The 21,209-nt window shown below is 36.3% G+C and overlaps 1 protein-coding gene across 3 annotated transcripts in view; it reads left to right on the forward strand.

The window, feature by feature from the left end:
• The window catches only part of LOC131045463 (uncharacterized), a 285,469-nt gene that overhangs the window by 56,261 nt on the left and 207,999 nt on the right, over positions 1-21,209 (forward strand). For 2 of the 3 annotated variants that reach the window (XM_059218424.1, XM_059218422.1), the window contains exons 14-16: positions 12,104-12,226; positions 17,085-17,170; positions 17,312-17,422. In XM_059218424.1, the coding sequence (XP_059074407.1) occupies positions 12,104-12,226; positions 17,085-17,170; positions 17,312-17,422 (320 nt within the window). The remainder of the gene's footprint in view (positions 1-12,103; positions 12,227-17,084; positions 17,171-17,311; positions 17,423-21,209) is intronic. The other variant, XM_059218423.1, reaches the window with a different exon arrangement.

Below are 21,209 nucleotides of genomic sequence, written 5' to 3' on the forward strand. Positions count from 1 at the left end.
GTGATGAGTTGACAAGGTGAGAACAAGTTTAAAAGAGCCTGCCCAGCATTAAAATATTATTACAAGTGTTGATTGTGACAGTTAAGTGGCAGATTGAAGATGTTTTAGTGGCAGATTGGAGTGTTCCCAGCTAGGCGATTTTGCCTGAAGTGTCATTTTTGACACCATTGGTGAGCTGAAGTTGCAGATTAAAAGGAGTTTTCTGCCCAATCAGACCTGGGTGCTACGATTGGAAGGGAGTTGCAGTGAGTTTGGTGGCCATTTTTGCGACAATGGGCGATTTTCTAAGTTGGCGCCATTATTGGAAGAGGGGCGATTTTGCTTGGAGGGTGTGTGCTTCACATTTTTAATCGATTTTGGAGGGTATTGTTGAGTGCTATTGATGCTGGAAGGATATTACTGTGATCAGACCTGAGCTGGGCACCATAGCTGGGAGCTATCTTGGCTCCATGGTTTGCTGTAGACTTAATTTTCAGACTCCATTTTCACTTCCCAGCCAACTCCCACTTTGTCGATTTTGTTTGGAGGACATTTTGGGGCCATTTTAGGGTGGTTTGGAGGCATTTTTTGAGTACACCATTGCTGGTGTAAAGTCTGAAACTTCATTCTCCGGTTGTCTTCAGACTAATTCTTCACTTCTAGCCACCTCTACAATTGAGTGATTTCACTTGTGCATCATTTTAGTGAGTTTTTGGGGGCATTTGGTGAGGTTTCTGTCGCTGATATAAGTCTGAAACTTCATTTCCAGATTTGTCTTTAGACTTAGACGTCCATTTCCAGCCCTTTGTTTGTGCTCGGACTTTGCCATTTTCACTTTGGGAAGGTAAAATTCATCAAATACAAGTGTTTCCTATGACTGCGACAAGTTCAAATGATTGATTTTTATCAGTTGGAGGTTGTCTTCAGACTTTAGACAGCCATTATTGAGTTAGGAAGGGTGTCTTCGGACATCTAGGATTGGAAATGAAAGCTTTTGACACCCTTTCCAAGCATTTCCAGATTTGTGGTATACTTCTGGACACTAAATTTGACATTTTTCTGAGTATACTACATTTGTCTTCAGACTTTATTATGAAATCAGACCTTATGCAAGTCTGAAACTAAGGGTTTTATGAGGGCTTTAGACCATATTCTTGTCAATTTCAGAATTCATGATAAATATGGATAAAGTTCTTGATTTTAGTCCCTAAATTTGTCTACATAATGAAAATCAGAACTTATTCATTATCAGGTTAATTTTCCAAGTTATTGCCTTTGAGTTTCATACAGGTGCCATGTCTAAAACCGGGACTGGAGCTCAAAAGGAGAAGTTGAAGATAGTTCAAGAGGAATTCTATCTGGATTCCCAATTGTCCTCCCAATAGAAAGGGATCACAGATACGAACAATGAATTCTTGAATATGGAGTGGATGCGACAAAGGATATTTGGAACGAAGAACGAAGAAACAGATTCCTTCTCCCCTTTCAGCCAACATCACGAGGAGTGGCATATATCACACCGTTGGGTTTCCTCAGTCTATATAGTGCAGCGAGCTTGTTCTAGAGTGCACAATGCATTATGATCCAATTTCTAGGATTATCCGGACTCCCAAAGGGATAACCATTGTTTACCTTGCTGAAGATGCAATTACAGAAGTGTTTGGAATTCCTCATAGTGTAGATATGAAAGAAAGAACAAAGGTGAATATGAAGCAAAATACAAATTGAAGGTGGATGCATGCAAGACTATAGTGAATAAGGATTGGATGATTGAGCCAAGGCTTCATCATTCCAAGGTGCTGAAGACACTCATGTGTATAGATTTCAAAGAGGAATATAGCGGTTTGATATTCCTACTCAACCGAGTGATGGGAATGGTGCAAGGTGCCTTGTTTGGAGGATGGATGTTCTACTTTATCCAAGATTGTACAAGAGGAACAATGATCAATTGGACGAAAATTATCAATGACAATTTGGATTTTGAATTGAGGAATGTGGATTCAGCATGACTTCCTATCTTGTATACATATTTGCAAGATTTGTCACATACAAGGGATTGATATGCAAGGGCGAAGTCGGGAATGGACCAGGATAGTATAGAAGTTATGAATGTTATCCACAACTTGATATGCATGGAATTGAAGACTACAGGAGGGTGAATGATGCTTTCACCATGTATCTTACTAGAATGTTGCAAGGCGGGATCCACAAAAGGTTGTCCAAGGCGGGAACAGAGTTAGTTGAACAATATGGATCGTGGTACGTACACTTTCCCACCTTCACATACCTAAGGATTCAGGGATTCGGATCCGAACCTTATTACAAACTTCCTAGGTATCCTACTGACATAATGATCCTACTTGAGGTTATGAGACAACTTCTGTAATTTGATTTCAACCAGAAGGAGAAGCATAGAATAGGGATGACTTTCACTATTATGATAGGGAAAACCTTGGAAGTGTGCCACATTGCCGTTGCAGCTAGTTCAATGATTGATGAGATTGCATTCTATCACCTTGGGACTAATAGGAGCAGAGATTTGATCGACATAAGAATGTTGAAAGAATCAGAGGAGAAAGGTTGACATTGAGGATTATTGGGCAAATCTAATGGATGAATAAGCAGTGAAGAAGAGGATGTGGTCCAGGATGTTAGTGGATTTCATAAGGAAATGTGAACTCTCTCATTCCGGATCAAATTGTGGATTATAGTGATCATACTCATCCGTAGGATGAAAACGAAATGAAGAAAGCTATCCTTTTTGCCTAATTGATCACAACCAGAAGTAATAGATTTGAATGTGCTTATGAGAGATGTCATTGATTTCTCCAGAGAGTTGGTAGACAAGCATATGAACAAATTGATAGATATGGGCATTGTCTTCACTTATGAGAAAATGAAACAAGAGGAGTCCTCTTGAAGATGATCAAAGAACAATCAATGATGTGAGGATTCATGCAGATGAGGAGAGTCATGCTCCTAAGTGAAGGAAGAGTATGCTTGGAGAATCCAAGAATCCAAGATGAAGGGGAAGGAGATAGCTAGTTAGCAGTCAAAGAAGAGGAAGCATAAACCTAGCACTCCTTTGTGTCCCCTTAGTTCCCCATTGGTGAAGGAGATATATGTGCCAGAGAAGAGCAAAGAATTTGAACAATGCTCCAATACAGTGATTTTACCAGAGAATATTCAGGAGCTACATGCTACAACAACATCAACATTGCGGCATGAAGATGAAGAACATACGAGATCTCCCACTGTTCAGTTGGAGGTTAGTTTGGGCAATAATGTCTATGATTTGACCAAGGAGAAGGAGGATGATGATTTAATCTCAGCATTTAGGGGACTTGATCGGGAAATGTGTCTTGATGATGGAATGGAAATTTCCACCATTCCCGATTGGTTGCTGCAAAACATGGAGAAAAGTAAGAAGGTGGTAGAGACATAACCTATTGATGACATTGATGACTACTTAGCCAAGAGTAATAAGGAAAAAGGACCTAAGAAGGCTAAGATACTTTTCAATGTAGCTAGAGATGAAACAAGAATGCAAATTGCATAGGTGGCTATTCCAATAGGTGATGTGACTAGAGATGTGGCTACTCCCATGGATTCTAGATCACTTCAGTTGCCTTTGGACGAACAGTAAAAGAACAAGAGTTCCAGGAACTTGGTGATACTATTTGGGTAATCAATGCAAGGTTGGATAGGGAGATTGAAAAGAAAAATATGTATAAGGAAGAGAATATCAAGCTTAAGGAGTATATTGCAGGGATGAGGTGTGAATATCCCACCTTTGTCTCACCTATCATAGTTGATCATGGACTTCATTTTGATCATTAGGCATCGAGGAATACACATGCAAACTTTGGTAAATGGATTGAAGAAGTGACGAAGTAGGCGGATGATTTCCTCACATAGTTTGTCCAAACATTTGACAGGACAACGATGCTCACATATAGAATGCAAGATTTGGAGGGAGTTTGGGATGATTTCCAGCCAATACAGGAGAAGACCATTCCCCGCCTCAGGGTTCTGAAAAGAATTCCGATGTCCACATTGTACCACGAGGGAGTTGTGCATGCAAGAGATAGATATGATTTCCAGGGTTGGTATTGTTCATTAGCTATTTGGAAATCTACTTATGAGCATGCACAAAGAGATTTTGCAGAGATGGAAGGATTGATTCAAGAGATTCAATCTAAAATCCTTACATCCATTGAAGAATTGTTAGGGTTAGATTCAGTGCTTCCAGCAGTCTACACTTAGAAGAATTGAGAGATAAGATGAAGTTCATGTGCTTCAGCCAGTTGGATTCTTTGAAGAAGAGTCAAATTGATGATTCAGTTTCCTTGTTGATCCATGTCCATAGTTTGCAGAGGCTTATGCCGGATTGGGAGAATAGTTTGTATGCTTGTTCCGATGCGTTGGATGTTCAGTAGGAGGCTTTGCCCAACATTACCATGGAGGAGTTAGATTCAGTTTTGGTTAGATTCCTGGAATAGGCTGCTAGAGAGAGGGATGCTGGCTAGAATCTTCTAAAAGATTCCCTACTTGATGACTAGGCGTCATCCTATTGGATCACATGTTGGTGGTTCACCTTTTGATGTAAACCCTAATTAGGGCAAATTTAGGGCTGTGTTGGCATGATCTTGGTCCTTGATTCTAAAATGAATCTTGGCCATTCATTTCTTTTGAGGCTCTATATATTCCCCATTGCCTCTCATTTGTAAGAGAGAGATTTTTGAGAAATTTCGTCTACATGCTGCATATTTGAATACAATCATTGAAGTTTGGCGATTTTGTTTAAGTGTTGTATGCATTTGTGGTTCTCATTGCCTCCAAGTTAGATTAGAAATTTAGATTAGAATTTGTTTTCAAGTATTTTAGATTGAATGAAAGAGTTGTTGAATGCATTTGTGTGGAATCCATTTAATCCATATCACTAGCTTCTTGCTGATTGTAAGTGTGCCTTGCGTGGTCTATTGGAATTTTATGCTAACTTAACTTCAATTGTTTACATCCATTGTTATGCATTGTTTTGACGGTAATGATTTGAACATCTATGAAATATACCTTAGATGATTGTACTAAGCTTTTGTCAAATTGTTCATTTTGATGGTGAGACCTTGCCTAGTAGGATTCCATCGAATTGTTCACTATTTCTCACATTCTAGGTTTTAGAATAGAAATTCCTAAACCCTATTCGTTTTGTTCTTTCTTTTAGAAATCCTTGTTAGATTAGAATCAGGAACTTCATTGCAAGATCGTAAGTCATTGGCATACCTATTCCAAATCCAGATTCATGAAAAAATTCCCGAATCGAACAATTACGTAAGTCCCTAAGTGAAAACAACAATACCACGTCAAACCATTGAGTTATCCACGAGTCAAGACTTGACATTTCGTAACCATTGAGTGTCTCATTTGATCGCCAAGCATAGCATATGAGAGACTTTGTTCAAGAGAGGATAAGATACTTTGGTATTTTATTTTGTGTACGTATGTGCATAAAACACACATCAACAATGTGTGTGCGCGCACACCCACCCACCTGCCCACCCGCACATGCACACACACACACACACACACACACACACACCCACACACAAACACTCCACGCACACACCACACACACACACACTAGTGCTTGAATGTCAATGCTTGAACCCGTAACTTGTACCCAATCCCATAAGAAAATTGGCAACGTTACTTAGACACAAAGACATGGAGTTGTGAACTCTTAAAACGAGATGTGTATGATCCTCTTGTTACTTAGTGGCCCATTGCCATAGCTAGTTTCTAAAAGACAATTATATGTCAAGACTTGGTAAAAAAAATCATCTACGACCATAAAATTGTTAACTTTAGTCTTGAATCTTTCAAGTGGTGCTTTCCTTTCATAGAGTAGTGGAGGTAATTATTGAACCCATGTGGTACATTTACTATGAAGATTGTGAATAATTGATGGTTCATAAACAAAACCTAGGGCTCGAAGAATTTTTTTTTAAAATTTGAAGGAATACAATTATGCCATCTCTCTACTAAGAAGATTAGTTGGGGAACTTCATGCAAATTCTTTTTGCCCTAGGATGTTCGTCATTAAATAGGGGCTCGGGGAACATATGTGGTTGAGACAAAGATAATTGATGATACTATTCATCAACAATTTGTACAACTTATCAATGCCATTCTACAGTACTTCTTACTTTGTTTATGTGCTCGTTTATAAGTTTTTACCTAGGTTTTGCCAAGATAAATTTGTATACTTTGAAATGATCAATGATACATCTTTTAAGTCATCTTTGAATTCATTGTTAGAAGCATTTTACCCATTACTCACTGATCGATAAGATCCATACATATAATGATGAGTGTAAGATAGTGTGGAAAAGAGGAGATACAAAACAAAAGAGATGATTATGGGCCGAGATGCTCTAATATCTAATAAATGTAGAAATAAAATAGATCTAGAGGTAGGGCAACACTGTATAGTGCTGCTTAAGAAAGAAGCCACTCCATGTTATATCTCTAAGAGATCCCAAACACTTAAAATAATCTTCACATATCCTTACAATTATTGTCAGCTCCTTTATATATACCTCCTCTTAATAATATGACTAATAGTAAACCACAAAATTCAGGTAGGCCAACTCATTATGTAATATAATTAATGTTGAAATGATCCAAGCTAAGTAAGTTAAGGGATGTGTGCCACATATCAACATCACTATTAAACTATATTCATTATAATATCATATCCCTATTTACATAACAATTAGCTAATAAATGGGGCTTATTTATAGGCTCTTTATGGTCCTTTCACTTTTGCTGCTCAATTAACATTTTACAGTTTAAATGTTGATGTGCTTGTGTATGGTCCATGTTTGGGTAGTCTCTTGTATGGTAATAATTGATTACCTTCACAAGCACAATGGCTTGCAAGAGTTGACTTGCAATAATTTGCTAGAAATAATTCTTTTGTTATTGGACTTGTATGTAATTAGTATCTTTCTTCAACAATTTCTATTGCCACTTCCAGTCTTATTTAAACAAGTTTTCTTTCTTTTGAATGTGTTTTGGGGTCCTCAACCTATTTTCCCCTTCAATTTGGTAACTGCTAAAACGTCATCCTGAAGTACATCAAGCATTTGGACATTAACTACTTTGGACATGGCCATCATTACTTTAATTGTTGGTAGGTTAATCTCTTGCAGAAGGAATCTTTGTATTATACTTTCGACATTGTACAATTGATCAATCTTGAACATCGTATCAAATTTTACTTTCACTTCCACCCTTGTTGTGGCATTTGTTAAATTGTTGGTTTCAGACCTTTCATATTATTAGACTTGGTAGGAGACATACCTTTATTATTTTGAGGCCTTGGCAGGGTTGAAGGTGATGCTGATGGCTGTGCTTGGGTGAAGAGTACTTGAACCCATAGTCTTTCTTCCTCTTTGTGACGAGAACTTTCCCAGCATCATTGCAGGATATGTTGTCATTGAAACTCATGTACATTTTAGGCACAAAGGTCTTGCAACACAATAAAATGCTTGGCAAGATGTTTGGGTACATGATCAACCAATAAAAATTTACTCTATTACTATCAAGCTGCCAAAATAAAATATGTTAGTAATTGGTTTCTTTTCTGTTCTTCTTTGATGCGGTCAAGTTTGCATAGGTTCCATGGATCAGCTGACTCGTTTTATGATGCCATCATTCATTGTTGTTGTCAATAAGTATTGTTAACTAATGCACCCTTTTCAACTAATTTCAAGCGACCCGTTGATGTGTTTTTTATGCCCAATCAAACATAGAATAAAATACCAAGGTATCTTATCCTCTCTTGAACAAAATCTCTCAAATGCTATGCTTCGCGATCAAATGAGACAACTCCAAGGTTACAAAATGTCAGTTCTTGACTTGCGGATTAGCTCAATGGCTTGATGTGATAATGCTGGAATCACAAGAGGACTTACGTTATACATGAATGCTTGGACGCTGCTGGAACTTGGGATTAACTCATCTAACAAAGAAAGATCAAAAGGAAAGGGTTCAAAGAGTCTAATGTAATCCTAGGAATGTAGGATGTAGTGAATGACTTGGTGAGAATCTGCTAGACTTTGCTTTGACATCAACGAACAACTCCACAAAGCTAGTGCAATCTTCTGAGGTATAGTTATAGATGTTCAAATTACTACCATCAACATCAATACCATCAAGGCAATGCATACCAATGGACGAGCAATAATTGAAGTTAAGCTCAATTCAAATTCCAAGTGACCACACAAGGCGAACTTACAATCAGGAAGAATCTAGTGGTATGGATTAAACGAGTTTCATCACTAATCATCCACAAAATCTTCCATTCTTCTAGTCAACATGAAAGAAAATGAGAATTGGAAACCATGTAACTTTTTGAACAACACATTTCACCATATCTTCAATGAAAAGAGTATATTCATCTACAAGCCTTAGCAACAATTTCCTCTTCTTCTACTCTACTCTACTGTAACTTCTAATGATCTAACTACTAACTATCTTCTTCTCTTCTATTGCTAACTAATCTAGTAACCTTTACAAACGAGAGCATTGAGCCTTATATAGATTTCTCATTACAATGAATGGCTCAGATCGATTAAAGATCAATGGCCAAGATCGAAAGATAGAAAGCCTAATTGGGGTTTGTTACATGTAGGTGGCGTTCAATATAGAATGTGCATGGTACACAATGTCCCTACCCTGACATAATACTTGCTAGTTGAATGACTGTAATGTCCCCTTTCTAGGCGACATGAGATGAGTAGAGGGTTGACCTATCACTCGAGTTCCTGTAGGTCAACTTGATGGTTAGGGGACTCTTTCTGAGGGGCATAGAGCTTTGCAGGGGCTCTGAGCCATTTTGAGCGTTTACACCACAATTCCTACTTTTTACGGAAGTCTCCTATTTTTTAGGGAGAGCTGGCAGTTGACTGGATGATCACTCGGGGGACCACTGAATAGAGCAGGAGCCTTTTGAGCAGTTTCTGGAGTTTGGAGCGAGGTTGCTATTTTTTAGGTGACCACAGTGCTTCAGACGGAATTCAAATCTGAGTCTTATGAGTTAATAAGGTATTTTAATATTTCCTAAGTTATGGATGCAAATAAATAATATTAAAGTGATATTATAATCACTTTATAATAATAACTTATAATAAGTTGGCCCCTTTTTTCCTAGGTGTTTGAGGCATAAAATGTTGTAATAAGAAGGGAAAACATTATAATAATAAAATATAATTCCTAAGGGGTCGATTTTTAAAGGAAGACTTGTATTTTATTAAAAATAATAATGTGAAATCATAGAAACCCTAAAAGTGACGACCTGGGGTTTGGAGCCTTTTAAAAAGACATATTGGAGGCCATTTTGCATTATGATGAAATCATTTTTACAGCAAAATTTGGAGAACAGAGCTCTGGAGCATGATTTGCATACAGAGATCAGGACTTGGGAACGAAATCTCCCTTGGAAATCCGAGATTGGACGAAACCGTAGTCTTGTTACAGCAATTTCTCATCATAGCATTCAATGTTAGGTTGAATACAAGCTGCTGGGAGGTCATTTTCAGTGTTTAGCAGCAGCAAGGGTCATATTTTGGAATGTACAGCAGATCTGGGCGCATTTTGGAGCATTATCAGTCATATATGAGCATTGTTGAGGGCAGATCAGACACAGTTCAGACCCAATTGAGAATTTGCATCGAGTTGGGGAAGGGTTTAATGTGACATCAGCAGATCAGAGGTTAGCATCAGTCAAATTCATCATATTAATCCTAGCTGTACCATCTTCTATGCTCCTAGCAGCAGCAGGGTTTGGTGGTTATTAGAGGTGCTGATCAGATTGTCTACAGTCTGAAATTCCTTGATCAGAATTCATGATTATGTCATTGCTGAAGAAAATGGTATGTAAATGATCCATATGCCTCAATAAAATTTATAACTTCAGTTATTAGTCTCATAGTTCAATTCTTCCAATCATTTTCAGTCAAATGTATTGTGCATTTATTTCATTCAGTTGAAAAATTCAATCAGCTTTCAAATCTCAGAAAAACAAAGAAATCAGAAACTAGAAAAACACAAAAAGGAAAAACTCATTAATTGCAAAAAACACAAACTATCACCTTACGCTGGTCAAAGTCAAATCTGAAATCAATTCAGCAAACTCAAATTCGGAAATTTTGGATCAGAATTGATATAGAACTGGTTGGGGATCTTTCAGTGGTATCAGAGCCTTGATTCTGCCAGCTTGAGGGTAGAAATCAATTTACTTCAGTTGCTGATTACATCAATGGCCAGAATTAAGGATGGAAGATTATTACCTACCTTCCTTCCTGCTTCACCAGTGAAGGAAATGGTACCTAGCTGGGAGAAAATAAAAGGGCCCTGCAAAGTTAAGAGAATCACAACAACAAAGCAATTGAGAATTGCAGCATTTTGATGATTCACATTCAAGGAAATTTGGGTACTTGAAGGTTTCATCTCCATCTACAAGGACAATTGAGAAACCTCATTCCATGACAACGAATGATGCACTTATGAACATCTACCATAAGTATTGCTCCCTTCCTAAGAAGATTCGTGTCCTGCTTTCCTTCACACAATTTATGGGTGTACCCAAAGAGGATGATGATGATTTGGTGTCCACAAGTTCATATCAGCTGAAAGAAAAATCAGAAGATACCAAGGAAAACATTGGAAGAGTAGAAGATATGAAGGCTACAAGTAAGGTTTGCAAAAATCTATATGAAGAATTTGATAAACAGGCAGATTTGGGTTATGAGGAAAAAAGGATAACATTGGGGAGTGACTCACATGAGGCTTCATCATCTTTGTGAGAAGATTCACAAGGGGATTCTATAGGAGAGATAAGCTTGACTTCCCTTGATGTAGGGCATGAGATTGGCATGGATAATGATGGTATGGATTCTTTAGGTGATCACAATGCATCTTCTACTGTGATAGTTGATTCCAATGGTGACAAAATTCCTACAGATGAAGAAAAATCAGAACATGGCACTCCAAAACCTTTGTCTGTACTAAAAATCCCAAACTTTCACGAGCTTCTGATCTTTGCCTTTTTTAATAAGTCTGCTGATTAACTGAAAGGTCCTAGGTTTTTTTTTTTTTTTTGGCTGCTCTCAGTGTGCAATTTGTTGTTGGTAAATCTTGTTTTCATCTAGAACTTCACATATATGTGCATGTTATTAGGTTGCAATGTAATCCAAAGCATTTTTGCTCATTCTAAAAAGTTAGTGAATATTACAGGTGTCTTCGTTGGCTCAATTTTTGGTAGTTGGTTAGCAATAACGTGTCACTTTAATAGTTAAACCACTATGTTGAATGTGAATTTGTTAATCAGAAATAATCACATGGGCATGAATTGCTGGTTTATTGACATGGTCTGACAAAGCTTGATGGTCCACTTTAAATATAAATTGGTTGGCTATCTGGGAGTGTCAGGGCTATGTAAAATTTCATCAAGTTACAAAGAATGATAGTGCATTGGTCTCACAATTATTATTTGTGGAATCAGTTCGGAAGGCAAATTGGCACATGAACTCTAAAATGACACATATTGTGTCTTTTGCGTGGTTGTAACTTATCCTTATTTTATTATCCTAGATCTTTCTAACTGCTCATTTCAGCATTCTTTTTAGGTTATTATTGTCACTGAAAGTCTTTTGGAATGTTAGAAAGATTATGTTTCCTAAGTTGCCTAGAAGTTTGTCAAAGAACTTTTGGTAAAATATCAAATCAGAATCTTTATTAGTATATTGTACAGAACAACAGAATAAAGGGTTGTCTCATGCTTATGTGAGGACCTTATTGTTTCTGGATCAACCCTTAGTTGTATGCATTTTATGGAAAATTATCTAAGGAAAACTAATTATACATATTTCAAGAAAAACTATGTGAAGGCAGTTGTGCCAAATTATAATGTGGTTCTCACAGTAACCATGGGAGGTGGTTTTGTCTTAATTTGTATGTATTTTCTGATTATGATGGTGGCCATTTCTTATTTCATTTCGCAACTTATAGTTTACTGTAATAATTTACTAAGTTGTTTTTTGTATTTAATTTTGTGTAGAGCATACATCCTGGAATATTGGTGGTACTCTTGAGAATGATGCGAGATTTTTCTTGCTATCAAGAATATGAAGAGTTGGTAGGAAGCCTAGGACTGCTTAATCAAATGTTGATGTTCAACAAGGTGAGGAATATGCTGGTGGCTTTTGAATTAGTAAACATATTTTGCTGCCATCCGAAGGCAACAAATTTCTAGTGGTTGCAATGTGGGTGAGATTATTTCCTTTAATGTTATAACTTATAACTATTTCGTTTAGATGATCATGCACTATCAATTAGTGTTCTTAACATCATAAGAAAATAATTCCTTATACCTTTCACCAGGTTTAATAAATTTAGAAACCAAACTTTCTTCTTTGCACATCCATTTAAATCTCACGCTGAATTCTTCCTTGGTCTCTATTGCTAGTTTTTACTGTATTTTGATTATGGGTAGTTTTATCATCATTTAAAATTGATATTTCTTGCACGGCTTTTCTCCCCGATCTATACTTCAGAGTGCAAACTGCCCTGATCTACTTCAAAATCCCAGTTGCAAATTCTTTGCTTTGGTTTTTGGGTGGTTGTGGGGTTGATTTTTCGAACTTAAAGTTCTTCATGGTTTGCAAGTATAACTTTGAGATGTTTGACTGTTGGGAACAAGAAGATTGTTCAAAGTTAATATTAATCAATCTTACACCTATGCCACTGAAACGGGGTAGGAAATTAGAAGAAGAGTCATTTGAAATTAATATAGTTAATAGATATCAGCAGCTTCTTTTCTTCAGCACTTGCTGATTGTTGTCAATTTGCATTGTTGCAAATTGAAGGCCATGTTTAGGGATACCTGTGATGTCTCCACTTTGAAATATAATAATAAATAATGGTAATAAAATTGAAATACAAAAGAATAAACATAAAAATTAAATTAATATCAATACACTTATTTAATACTGATTAATCCTCCATTTATTTCTATCAGCAATCTATTATTGAATAATGAATAATCATTTATATCTATAATAATAAATCATTAAATACTATTTATTTCCATGATAATAAACTATTAATTTGCAATCAATATTAATTACTATTAAATAATTATTAAAGAAACACAGTGGCAGACCAAATCTGACACATGTCAGATTTGTCTGCCTTTGCAACAAAAACATACAAGGGAAACTACGTAGCAAAGAGGGAAGATAGGGTGTAATGCCTAAGGCTCATGAACGACCCATTATACAAAAGATACGCTACACAAATACTGTTTTAAGGGGGCCAATTCCGTTGACCATAGTCTGCGATAATTTAAGAGATTCTGATATTATGTGAGGGCAAATACGGTATTAATACAATTAATCATATTGACACATAATCTTCATACTTGGCAATACAATCAGCTATGTAGAGACCGTATATAAAGAAAGAGTCTACCAAGGGAACAGCGACTCTATATCGAATGACAATTAAGCTATTACATACAAGGAGGCAAACCGACATCTAGTATGAAGATCGATTAGGACTCAAAATAATGATTAAGGAGAATCAGTGATAACAATGCTTCCAAGAAGCGAATATGATCGTTTTCGGTTCAGGCATATATTGATAGCAATGAAAGTTACTATATTCATCAATAATAATGAATTGGCTCGATACTAATGATAAAGGCAAATACAAAACATCATCTACCGAATCGAACCAGAACGTAATACCCAAGCAGTTATTAAAGATTAAGGGCAAACAACGAATCATCAACTTGAATTCTTATAATAATGAAGTGTTTAAACACAGCTATGACAATGATAAGTATATAGTCAAGGCTCAATTGATAATCGTTAAGTATGGATCATCGATTTCCATCTAAATGATGATATCGATCATGATTAAGGGAATACAATAATCATTATCAGATGCGATCTGTGTGATCTGTGAAGAGTCATGATTAGGGAAATACATGTCTCTTATAGTCAAGAGATGCAACCATTCAGGTTACAAGATATATATTATGGATCGAATGGGAACACTTTGGGGAGGATATATATATATTATTTTCTTATTCCAGTTAGAAGAAGAGAAGGTAAAAAATGGGGTGGTATATGTGTGGAAAGACAATCATTATATCCATCTAATTGTAAGAGGGTTGGCAATGAGAGTATTATATCGCAGGAAGATCTTAGATATATGTTCTTAATGCATAGGAAAGCACTCAATAAGAACAGCAGATCAGATCAGTACTGTTATTAAGTGACAAGCAGTAACATCTTTGTTCTTGGTTTGGATCTCTTTGGGATAGAACAGAAGTTTATGATATAAAAGAACTATTCTTAAGTATATAAATCGGGAAAGCTATCAAGATAAGATATATTCTTTTGAATTATTCTTAAAGATTTAAATTAAATATCATAATGAAATGTCTTCAGTTTGGGCCAATTTTATATTCCAGTTCTCACTTTAAGTTTGAATGGTTGTCTCAGGATTAAATTAAGGGAAATCCTAAATGGGGACATTGCAATACCGAAGTTTTTGAGATCGAACTTACCCTTTTGTATTCCTAATGGTGTGATGTTTAAGACACCCACTTGCTGAAGACATCTTCATAAATACATCTTTCAGTTAAATTAACAAATGTTCTTGAGCAACAAGGTGTCTTAAATACCACATCTTTAAGAAGCAGAGCATGAGTGTTTTGAGATTGGGAATTGAACATCACTTTCTCCAGCTATGCTGGATAATTCAACAAAGGACTTGGATTCAATTCTCTGTTATTTTCCACTGGTTTTTTATAGACTTGAGGGTTGGAAATTACTTTGCTGACAATTATTTCCTTTAAATATGGAAGAAATTGATATTCTGGTTTGTAGAGTACTTTCCAAGAGAAACTCATTTTGATGATACACTGCAATGTGATGTCTATAAGCATGAATGAATGAATGAAGGAATTTTAATGGTGTCCACGAGACCAAGCAGCCTAAGGGATCAAATAACACAACATTGAACACATTTTCAATTTCCTCTCGATGTCAGCTCTCCTATCATGAAACTTGATCAGGAAATTTGCCATTTTGTGAAGTCTTGCCCCCTCAAATATCTCATTCAAATTGTTTTCAGATTGAATCCGAATATCCTCATACATTGAGCATTCAGAGATGAAGAGCCATTTTGTTTTAACCACCAATTTGCTGCAGAAAATGGAAGTTCTTTCTTCACACTCTTGTTGGTGTTCGTCTATCTATCTATCTCACATTTAAGATGATGACATATAAAACAATCAGTAGCATGGTTCCTTGGTTGATTGCAATGCTTCCCTTGATATTCCAGAACTACCTAAAGTCGTTGAAGATTTTTCAACCTTAAAGTTCTCCATGGTTGGCAAGTAACATTTTCAGACGTTTGACTTTTGGAAAGAAGAAAATTGTTCAACATTAATGTATTATTAATGTTACACATGCGCTTTGTATATGGCGGGAAATTAGAAAAAGAGTCATTTGAGATTTTTATAATCAATATAATTCCTTTTCTCGAACATGTTGAATATTTTTAATTTTACTTTGTCACAAAGTTCAAGGCCATCTTTAGGGATGCCAAAGATCTTGAGATCGAACCTACCTTTTTGTGTTAAGAGGAGGTATTAGTTGACAAAGGCTCTCATTAAGATGTTCAAGATGGTTTCTTACATACCACATACTGAGGTTGTAGACCATGTCATGCCCCCTTTTTGTAATAATCTATGTTATGGACTGAATCGCCAATTCCTATTTTGTGAATCTCCCCTAGCTCTATTTTGTGTGTCCTTCCTCTTCTTTCCCCTAGTGTCTATTAGGTTCCCTCAATCTCTGAGTTTGAAGGTATGCAATTTCTTGAAGTGTTTGTTTGTTGTTGATGATTTGGAGTTCCCTGGGTAGACATGCTTTCCTGCCTAAGTCCAATCTTTTCTTGGTCTCTATTCGACTTGTTCCTCTTGTCATGCTTCCCATCTTTTACCTGGTCTTCCTTTGTATTTGTTGGATGTTTAGACTAGCCCTTACCAGCACACCTATCGTGTGACCCCCAAAACCCCGACTTGTGGTATGAGTCTCGTGGTATCTTCGACCCTTGATTCTTGATTTTCCTACCTTTGTTTTCGTACTCTCCCAATGGCCCAACACATGCGATAATGTCAATAATGGTCAATTTCGGTGCCATATCATTGGAGAGTGGGACTTTTTCTCTTGCATAATTTTTTTTTTTAAATTTGGAGTTTCAGATTGCATTTTATAATAATATATAATTGTCATTTATTTATTATTTTGTAATAAATAAGTAATGCTTATGATAAATAATGTTTAGGGTGAAAACTTGGATTCTTTTTTAAAAGAGTTGCTGATTTGAGGATATTACAGCAAGTGTTAAGGGAGACTAAATCGTATGACTCTTGTAGCCGTCATTTTTAGAGCATTGTTTCCTACCTAATGTATTTGTCATAGGCTCATTGTGGTTGGTAGAAAGCTATTATTTGAGTTGGTGAATTTGCTTTGTTAAGAAGTGGCAATTCATGATGAGACCTCAAATTCTCCAGACAATCACACTTTAATAGAATATATTAAGAGGTTTCATCAATAGAATTCTATAATGAGTTTGTTGGAATGAGCAGATGAAGAATAGTGTTCCAGATTTTTGACACTTTATTTCCCGAATATACTTGTCATATTCTATTAATTGGTGCTATGTGATCTAATATTCTTTTCTTGTGACTTATCTATATATTTAGGATAGGTAAAGGACTATGTGAGTTTAGTTTTTTCAGACAGTACAATCTATTATGTCAAACTAATCTTATTTGTTTTCATCTTCGTATAAATGGTTGACAATTGTTGACTTCTAACTATTGAAAAATATAGATTTACTTGTTCTAGATTTGCTTAAATGCTTACTGTTATTGGTTTGGTATGCTTGTATCTTTCATTTCTTGGGTTTTTTTAACATATTCTAGAAGCTAAAATTCTATTATTCTTGGTGTACTGTAGGCATTAACTTTGAAGTTGCTAGAACTTGATAGCTCTGTGGTTGTTCAGACAGCTCGATGTTATGGATACATGGAAAGGACTGTGGAGTATGTTTACTACTTTAAGTTTTATAACCTTAAGTAATTCTTGTATGATTCTCTGATTCACTTATCTTAGCTTTGTGGATATGTTAAAACATTCCATTGACCGTGCATCATTAATTGCAATTTTGATTTGGTGCTTTTCAGGGTTGATACCGTTAAGATTTTTTGCAGTTTGATAAACAATGCTGTCTGTCTCAGCAATGGGTTCAAAGTTGTAGCATTGTGCACCGGTATCCTATGCAAGTTTTTTGATTGGTAAACCAAACTTATATCTTTCCAGATTGAATTGTATGTTCTTTTTAATAGAAGCAAGCATTAATCTTCTGTTTGCATAAACGACCATCTTGCCATGCCTTATTTATCATTGAGATAACATGATAATAGAACACTAAAAAAGCCACTTATTTATGTTGTCATATCGAGACTTAACCTGATATGTTTTCAAGAGTAAGCATACTATTGGTAAGTGCCCATCCATATGGTTCTTTAGATTTATGTTAAAAAATAATTTAAAGTAAAAGGTGAAATGTTAATTGCAAGATTAAATAAAGTTCCTATTCATTTATTAGCTATAGGGGTTCCAATTTAATCAAAGGAATAAAAATTAACATGTGATATAACAGTGTCATGTTTAACATATTTCCTATCCATTTGCAAGATATAATGTGGATACAACTGATGAGGGTTTTGTTGTGCGTTATGCACACCCCGCCCTGCTTCAAGGGACCCCGTTGTTTTTCTGTTGCCTTTCTGGCAGAGAGAGAGAGAGAGAGAGAGAGAGAGAGAGAGAGAGAGAGAGAGAGAGAGAGAGAGAGAGAGAGAGAGAGAGAGAGAGGACTAATGGGTTTTGCGTTGAAAATGCCTATCAGAGTCGAAGTCTATTAGAGCTAAGGTTTAGTGAGTGTCAAGCGCTATGTGAGCCTCGGGAGAGAGAGAGAGAGAGGACTAATGGGTTTTGCGTTGAAAATGCCTATCGGAGTCGAAGTCTATTAGAGCTAAGGTTTAGTGAGTGTCAAGCGCTATGTGAGCCTTGAACCCGACATTTTCAAGACAAGTGAAATTCATTTGTTTCATTCTCACCTCGCACTTGCCAAATACCAAAATACCTCGAAAGTCATATCTTATATGGCTGGGAAGCACAATGAATGATGTAAGGTCGAAGTCAGAAGGGTGAAATTCGGCTAAATGAGTCAACATCACAATTCCTCCCAGTCGCCTTAGTAATTCCCTTTGCAAATGTCGACCTAAAGCCGAGCCAAGTTGAAATGGAAACATCACACTATTTTGCTTCTAATCTCGATTGCACTTGCAGGAAGGGCGAATATACCCTAGTTCGAGCATTTCTATCAAAATGGCCGATTTTCATAAACATGCAATTTTAATATTCAAAGCGAAGTTCGGCATTTTGATGAACTCTGAGCCGAAAATATTCAAAACAAAAAGTCGCACAAAAGGGCTTAATAGGCCGAAAACTTAGACAGTGAACTGATACCAAAATCGCGCCATCTTGACCCATATAAGCCGAAAGGATGAAGCAAAGGCTAAAGCACACAAAATGACCAAAGAAGACGAAAGGGGCAAAGTCGCGCGGAGTCACACATTTTTAGCAGAAAACGAGGCTAATAAAAATCTCTAAAAAGGCCGACAAATCCTTAGAATGCTCATGTAGTGATGAAGCTATAGGGTCGGAAATGTAAAGAAGAGAGGGACTAAAGTCGCATTTCGACCTCATAAACCGAAACTGAACAAAAGACTAAATTCGCACGATAAGTCATTTAGTCGAAAAGATTCAACAACTTTTAATCGCGCAAAATGGGTCTTTTGGGCCGAAAATGATAAAGAATTAAAGTTGCTTAAATTCGGCCCAATCAATTAAAAAGTACCATTTCGACTCAAAAAGGCCGAAAACTTAAAATGACTAAATCGCGTCGAAATGGTCTCATAAGCCGAAAAGGGGGAAAGACATCAAGTTCGCATTTTAAACTTTAGAGGCCGACAACTTAAAAGACTTTCAAATCGGCCTCTAAGGCTGAAATGTAAGACAAGGCTCTCAAAATTGACTTAGAGGCCGAAAAGGGTAAGAAATAGAAGTCAAATCGCACAAAGTCCCATAATTGCCGAATGTCATTCAAAGACTAATATCTTGCAAACCAAGCTTGGAGGCCGAAAACAATGGAAGTTCAGAATCTTGCATAGGGAGAAACAGTCAAAATCGCGCCAAGGTCTTCATTTGAGCCGAAATCGTTCACAACAAATCGTGCAAGGGTTTCCATTTAGTCGAAATCATTTTCTCCTGAAATTCTCGAGTTTCTCGCAAAGGGCAAAAGTCTCGCATTTTGGCCCAAAAGGCCGAAATTTTAAAAGGTCCGTTTTTGACTTAAGCAAAATCTCGTAAAGGGAGATGTTTTGAATTAAAATCTCTCAAAATCACTAATTCACCCGAAATTACTATAGGGGGGTCATTTTAATTGAAGGAAATATCGAATTTTAACCTTAAAACCCTAATTTTGCAAAAGGGGGTTTATATTATTTTAAAGAGCAAACGTCTTCCATTTTCACCAAACCAAACCCGCCATAGCCTAAATTTAATATGATTGTTAAATTAATTTATTTAATTTTTCATTATGATTTTTAATTCAGGGTTGAAATTGGTTGTTTGCAGAATTGAAAAGCTCAAGCGGCCACCTGAAGCGCAGATTGGAGATAGGATCGCGATCAAGCCCAAAAGTGAAGATGCAGCGTGCAGGATGAAAACAACAATCAATCACAGAGAAGTGCGCCACCACCTGAACGGGCAATATCGAAGACAAAGAACACACAAAATGCTATAAATGTGCATTCTCAGAAACACACAACTGGAAGAAATTCCAGAAAATTAGTTTAAAAACTGAACTTGTTTAATGTAAACAACTGTCTGTGGGTCCTACGTAATGGATTTAAAATGAGGGGACACAGGTCAGTTATGTCCAACTACCGGATTGACCAAAATTGAAGCCAAACAGTTGTAGGAAGTTGAAAATGAGGTTGGGGGGATAACTGAGAATTGAGTAGGCATGGGTTAAAGTTGCTAGGCTTCTAGAAGGCAGATCAAGGCCTTTGGATGCAGTTAATCTTGGCCATCGATTTGAATTGTAAAACCTATAAAAGGCAGGATGCTTCTCTTTGTAAAGGGTTAGATTGTTAGATGTTAGTTAGATTTTTAGAGTTAGATTCCAGTTAAGATAGTTAGAGTTTTTAGAGTTTTATAGCTTATCTCTCTTATAGGAAGACTTTGGTTATGCATCTGTTTCAAAGTTCTAATATTGTATCAAAGCTTTGGTTTCTAGAGTTTTGAGTACTTAGATTCTTAATTAAGAGATTAATTTTTTTTGTATAATCTTGTAAATTCCAGTATGCTCTTCTCTTGGCCTTTCAATACAATCTTGAGAATCAGAAAGGGCTTGCAAAAATCACTTAATCCTATGTTTGGATGTATATTTTTGGTGGGATCTGGTGACTACAGGTATTCTAGGTATTTTGGCAACATTTTTGCTATCCCATTACATTTGAGAGGCTCAAGAAAGTCAGATCTAGCTTTCGTTTCACTCGTTTTAGCCACCGTATGATACAATAGCAAACAAAGGTTCAAAGTTCAGATCTGGCGAACAACGTTTTATTGGACCGTTTTTAACCCAAATATTTGTTTCCTTTACATTTCAAATGCCCAAAAGTCCTTATTTTTGTATAAAATTTCTCTATTTTTGATGAATTTGATTTTTTGGCAATGTTTTTTGCTATAAGGGGGTTGTCGCTGCAGGTTAGATTTAGTCATTTTTCCAAAAAATCATTTATGATCTAGAAGTCAGTTTTTTGCAAACAAGATATCGTTGGAAAGATGGAAACGACCATTTTCCATCCATGCTGCTTTGAATCATAAATTTTGTCATTGTTTGCTAGATATTGCATATTGAAGTTTGTTGTTTTTTTCTTCAAAATGCCATAACTTTTGCCTTGGAGCTTGTTTATTTATTTTTAGTTTTTGCAAATGGAATATGCATTGGAA

Source organism: Cryptomeria japonica, chromosome 3 (assembly GCF_030272615.1).
Source record: "Cryptomeria japonica chromosome 3, Sugi_1.0, whole genome shotgun sequence".
Lineage (NCBI taxonomy): Eukaryota > Viridiplantae > Streptophyta > Pinopsida > Cupressales > Cupressaceae > Cryptomeria > Cryptomeria japonica.